This window comes from Macaca nemestrina, chromosome 13, assembly GCF_043159975.1.
Source record: "Macaca nemestrina isolate mMacNem1 chromosome 13, mMacNem.hap1, whole genome shotgun sequence".
NCBI classification, from domain to species: Eukaryota; Metazoa; Chordata; class Mammalia; order Primates; family Cercopithecidae; genus Macaca; species Macaca nemestrina.
The window spans coordinates 11060536-11066373 of record NC_092137.1 but is presented as its reverse complement, the minus strand read 5'-3'; the positions used below and the strand labels follow the sequence as shown (position 1 = coordinate 11066373).

The window sequence follows — 5838 nt, the reverse complement described above, 5'->3', positions numbered from 1 at the left end:
CTACAACATGGCAGCCTCCCATCCTCTAGAGTCCACACCACAGAGCATCCACAGCCTAAGGCTTCCGAATCCTGGAAGGTCGGATCTAGACAGGGCCTCAAGAAGTCTTATTATACATACAGGGAAACCTACGCCTAGAGGAGGGGAAAGATGGACCCGAGATGGTGGCAGACTGGGGACCACCACCTCCCTCTCCCCCATGTAGTCCCACCCGCTTCCCCCACTGCAGGGCTCCTCCCACTGTACCAGCTGCCTTAGCAGGAGAAGGAAGGACAGAGCTCTGGGGTTCAGGGAAGATGGAAGCCCAGAGGAAGGGGCCTGCTGGGGCCAACTCTTAGCGTTTGACTAAGGACAGTGTGACAATGCCCTGCCCCCAACCTCCCCAGACCTACAAGCCCAGCCCAGATCAGTGGAGGTCAGAGTGGGCAACTGTGTAACCCACCTGTCTCCCAGCACAGAGTAACAGAGCTACTATTTATTGAGCACTTACTAAGTGCCAGGTGCCATGCTAAAAGCCACGATTCTCTGCAGTACTTATTGAATATTACATCCCCATCTAGCAGATGATCAGAAAGAGGGTCAGAGAGGTGAATCAGCAGGCCTACAGTCACATCGCAAAACTGGTAAGAGAGTGGAGGAGGAGAGGCCTTAGAGAAAAATGTTTAAGTTCAAAGGCATCTCAGAGTTCCTCCTCACTGCCTGGGCTTCAAACCCAGATCTGTCTCTGTTCCCTCGGGGCTCTCAGACGAGATGTAGTGAGACACCAGGACACGGGTCAGGGGGTCCACACTCACGCTTATCCACCCAGCAGCTATCTCAAAGGTATCGGGGCTAGAGAGATGGGCTGGAGGACAGGCACCCCACACCAAGGAAGACCAGCTCCTCTCCTGGCCCAAAGAACCTCTCATCATGAGCCCAGCAGATGCCTCTGTCCCACGACCACCTGGTGTCAGAGAGGACACGTGGGCTTGGGATCATCAGACCTGGGACTTCCCTTCTCTGTGTGACCTGGGGCCTCAGTTTCCTCATCTGTAAAATGGAGATACCTAGCTAGTAGGGTCAATGGAAGGAATAGACAGAGGTTGTGAAAAGGGCCCCGTGCCAGTGATAACCAGATGCCGCAGGCTGCTGGGCTTGCGCTGTGAGCTCTCCCCCATCCTGGGCCCGCACGGGGAGCAAGTTTTACCGCAGAAGGAAGCAGCAGGGAAGCGCGGCCTGCACAGAGCCTCCTGGAATGTGGCAAGTCTCCTTGGCACCCAACCTGACTGTGAGCCCTTCTTTAATTAGTTCTCAACTAAAAATAGCTCCCCCACCACCCGGGCCGCACACCTACCTCCTGGCCTGGCACTGGGGTGTGCCTGAGCTACTCTTGGGGGTGACAGCCAGCCTGTGACAGAACCTACAACACGGAGGGTGCACAGAGCAGGAGGCTTTATTGAGGGAGATACAGAAGCGGGCGTGGGCTCCCGCGCCAACCAGGCCGCGGCCTCCACTAGCCCCACACGGCCCTGCGGCTCCTGCACACCCCTCCCTCCCCGGCTCCTGGACAGCAGGCGACACAAGAGGAGTCTTACCCAGCCTTGGCAGAGGTGCCGGGAGGGCCTTCAGAGTCTGTCCAGGGGAGGGTTGGGGGGACACAGGACAGCCCTTCTGTGCTATCGATGACATGCCTGCCACACCTATCGGTCTGTCCACCGCCTGGTCCATCTCTGCCTGGGGGGCCCTCCTGTCACTTGCAACTCTGGAGCCGGGTCCTGTGGTGCTTCTCCTCGGTCAGGAGGGGGATGAAGGTGTCGCTGTGGGAGAGCTTCAGCCGGCTGCTGCAGCTCGGCGCCTCCTTCCCTGCAGGCTCCGGAGGGAGGTTGTCCAGGTCACTGCGGGAGCCCCCGGTCTTGCCCTCGCCCCCGCTGCTGGAGTTGAGTTCCATCAGCTCCAGCTCGTGCTTGGCCGCCGTCTCCAGGACGCGCTGCTTGTTGTAGTACCTGACGAAGTTGTTGATGATGGGGTGGATGGGCAGGGCGATGGCGATGACGCCGCACAAGAAGCTGATGGCTGCGTTGAGCTTGCCCAGCGTGGTCTTGGGGTAGATGTCGCCGTAGCCGACGGTGGTCATGGTGATGATGGCCCACCAGAAGGACTGGGGGATGCTCTTAAACAGGGTCTCTGGGTGGCTCTGCTCCATGGTGTAGCCCAGGGCAGAGAAGACGAAGATGCCCACTGCCAGGTACATGAGCAGCAGCCCCAGTTCCTTGAAGCTGCGCTTGAGGGCATAGGTGAGGGTCTGCAGGCCCGAGGAGTGGCGGGCCAGCTTGAAGATGCGCGCGATGCGCATGATCCGCAGCGCCTGCACGGCCTGCTGCACGTTGGTCAGTTCCATCATGCGGGCACCCAGGTGCGTGAGCGTGAGGCTCACATAGAAGGGGAGGATGGCCAGCACGTCCACGATATTCATGAAGGACAGCGCGAAGTGCAGCTTATTGGGCGACGAGAAGAGGCGCAGCAGGTACTCCAGGGTGAACCAGCCGATGCATGCCGTCTCCACGTTCTCCAGCGTTGGGTGCTCCACGCGGTTGCCCTCGGCGTCCAGCACCTGCAGCTCGGGGATGGTGCCCATACACATGACCACAGACGAGACGAGGATGAGCAGGAAGGAGAGCACGGCCACCACTCTCGCCGGGCACGACGACTCAGGCTTCTCCAGGAACTTCCAGACGCACTTCTGGCAGCGGCGCCAGCGGCCCTCGGCCGCGTCCACGCCCAGGTCGTCCAAGATGAGCTGCACGCGGCGCGCGATCTCCTCCAGTTCCTCGCGCTTCTCGCTCAGGTGGCTCTTGCAACAGTCGTCCAGGAACTTGAGATCCACCTTCCAGAAGTCCATCTCGTTCTTGAAGCAGATGGGGCAGATGCCCTTCTTCATGTGGACCTCCCCGAAATAGTACACCTCGATGACACACTTGAAGGCGTCCGGGTCCCTGTCAAAGTAGAACTCGCGCTTGCCGGGGTCGTAGTCGTCGCACAGAGAGAAGATGGTGTCGTAGCCCCCCGCCAAGCAGTTGATGAGCTCCGCCAGCCTGGTCTCCGGGTACTGGCTGAGGAGGTCCCCGTACAGTACCTGCCGCACGCCCCCCACGTTGACGACTATCTCGATGTCGTCGCTGGCCGCGGAGCTCTGGCTGCCCGGCTCCGGGAGGCTGCGCTCCCCGGACCCGTCCATCCTACCCGCGCGCCCCCTCGCAGCCTCGGCCCCGCGCCCCCTGCAGCCGCCGCCGCCGCTGCCGCTGGGGGTCCGGCGGGTGCCACCCGTGCGCTGATCTCGGGGAGAGCCCGGCCGGCGCCCGCCTGCGGGGAAGGGCGGTCACAGCGGGCAGCAGCCGGCGGGGGCGCGCCGCGGGGGAGGCATGCACCCGGCGGCGGGGCTCGGGGCTGGCATCCGGGCGCCGGGGCGCGCCCGCGGGGGCTTTGGCGGCCGCCGGCCTTGCCCGGGGCACTCACCCCGGCTGGCGGGCGGCGCTCTCCGCCTCTTCAGCTCGGCCTCCTGCAGGAGTGGGGTCTCCTCGTGGGCGGCTGGCACCGTCCTACGCCCCGGGGCGCGCAGGTAGTGGCCGCAGGTCCCAGAGCTGACGGACTCACGCCGTCCGCGAGGTGCTCGAGGTGTGCAGAGAGCGAACTTGGGCTGGCTTTGCCCGAGCCGTTTCTAAACACAATAGGAATTCCAGCCTGACGTCAGGAGCTTTTCAAACTGTACCCTCTTCTGGTGAAATTCTGCAAGGCACGCGCGGCAGCTGCAGGGGACGGATTAACCCTTGGGCAGACGGGCACAGCTGCCGCGCCCGCCGTCGCCACCGCGCACCGCCCGCCCCTCCCCGGGCGCAGCGGGTCACCCAGGGGCTGCGACCTGGCTTGAAGCGGCAGGCGTTCTGTCTCACTGCTGTTCGCAGAGGATGGGTGGGGAGAGAATGCTGCCGCCTGTTGCTGGGCAGGAAAATGTGCTCCAGGAAGCCCCTTAGAAGGCGACTCCGATGTCCGGGTCCCTCCTCCGGCCTTAGGCCCGCACTGGTTTTTTTCTGGTGGGAGGAAAATCCTGCCTGATCCTTGAAGCGTTTCCTGTCATCCCCCAACAATGCCCTGCTGTGTTGGTGGCACTGTCTCACCTTTCCCGCAACGCTGTGCAAGGAGGACATCTAGTCTGGCCTCCTGTAGAAGGGAAGCGACTTGCCCAAGGTCACGCGGTGGAATGGGAGCAGAGCTCAGCTTGACGGCCTCCTGAGCTTTCTGGCTGTCCCAGCTGACTGACGCCTGCTGTTCAGCAGATTTCAATTCTGCCTTGAAGTCCCTGCTGTCTGGCACCTCCTATCTCTCTGCAGTCGCACACCAAGGCCACTAGCTTCCAGAGCCCTCGGGTCCAGTGACTCCTGCTTGCCCGTTCCTCACTCCTTGACCAAGGCCTGTCTCTTCTCACTGCACAGAGTCCCACACCCTCCTCTCTTCCAGCCTTTGCAGCCACAGCTGCCCTTCTGACCTCACTCATCTGAACCACTACAGCAGCTTCCTAACAGTGTCTCTCTCCTCTGGTTCACCACCATCATCACTATTGCAAATTACTGAGCATCATCTATGGCCTCGAGATTGTGTTAAAAATATTCTGGAGGGAAGGATGAATAAGCAGAGCAGAGGATTTTTAGGGCAGTGAAACGTACCATAATGGCGGGTATGTGTTGTTATACAATGGTCAAAATCCATAGAATGTTCACCACCAAAAGCGAATGCTCATGCAAACTCGGTGCTAGGCGATGATGACATGTCCATGTAGGGTGGTCCACCGTGACAAGTGTCCCACCCCGTGTGAGATGTTGATGGGCAGGGGAGAGCTGTGGAGACACGGGATGTGTGGGGATTCTCTGTACTTTCCTGTTGAATTTTGCTCTAAAATATAGTCTATTTAAAAATATATTCTGTAGGCTGGGTTTTTTAAAACTTAAGGACATGTCCGTTAATGGATTATGAAATCAATTTACTGGGTCACTGGCAGTATTCTTTTTTCTTTAATGAGTTAGCATAAAACAGAATATATTAGAATACATCACACGGAGTATTATTTAGTGAAGCTTCTTTTTACAAATTTTACTTCACTTCCATTTTTTACAAATTTTACTTCACTTCCATTTAGCATCAGACAACGACATGCTACTACAGAGTAATAATAAGAGTTGCCACTGACTCTCTGTGCGCATGGGAGTGCAGTCTCTGAGTGTTTCGCATGTTTCTCATTTAATCTCCCAGCAACCCCCTAAGGAAACAAGATGTCAGGTAACCTGCCCAGATCACTCTGTGGAGCTGGGGTTTAACCATCATCTGAGGCCTATTCTTCCCCCCAGAACAGTGTGACACACCACCTCCTACACACACCTCAGCTTCCTCTTCCAACCCTTATGCATGCTACTCCCCTTCTCAGCTGTCCTAGTACCTGCAGGGTTAAGATCAAATTGCATCTTAGTCTGAGTTTAATGGGCTTCTAAATACCCATTCATTCACTCAGTTACTCAAATATTTATCGAGCTCTTATGGCACATGCGTGCAAAGGCACACAGACACACTCACACACATACACACACCACCCTAGGTGTGGGGACAGGGTTCATATTCTAGTAGATAATATATTTTTTGTAAATAGTAATTAACAGTTTGGGGTAATGAGCTTAACAAGAGAGGTATAGGTATTACACAAAGAGTAGTGCTTCCTGAATTTCTCCACAGGGGGCGCCGAGGGGCGGCCATCTGGTTGGAAGAGGGAGGGGCTGCTTTTGCCTAGAAGCACAGCCTTCACTCTCAGGTTTGCAT

The 5838-nt window shown here is 57.8% G+C and overlaps 1 protein-coding gene across 1 annotated transcript; it reads right to left on the bottom strand.

The window, feature by feature from the left end:
- Positions 1–1414: 1414 nt before the first annotated feature.
- LOC105486486 (potassium voltage-gated channel modifier subfamily F member 1) lies at positions 1415–4454 on the bottom strand. The gene has a single exon (XM_011749376.3). The coding sequence runs from the start codon at positions 3212–3214 to the stop codon at positions 1730–1732; it is 1485 nt and encodes a 494-aa protein (XP_011747678.1). The 5' UTR covers positions 3215–4454; the 3' UTR covers positions 1415–1729.
- Positions 4455–5838: the final 1384 nt, after the last annotated feature.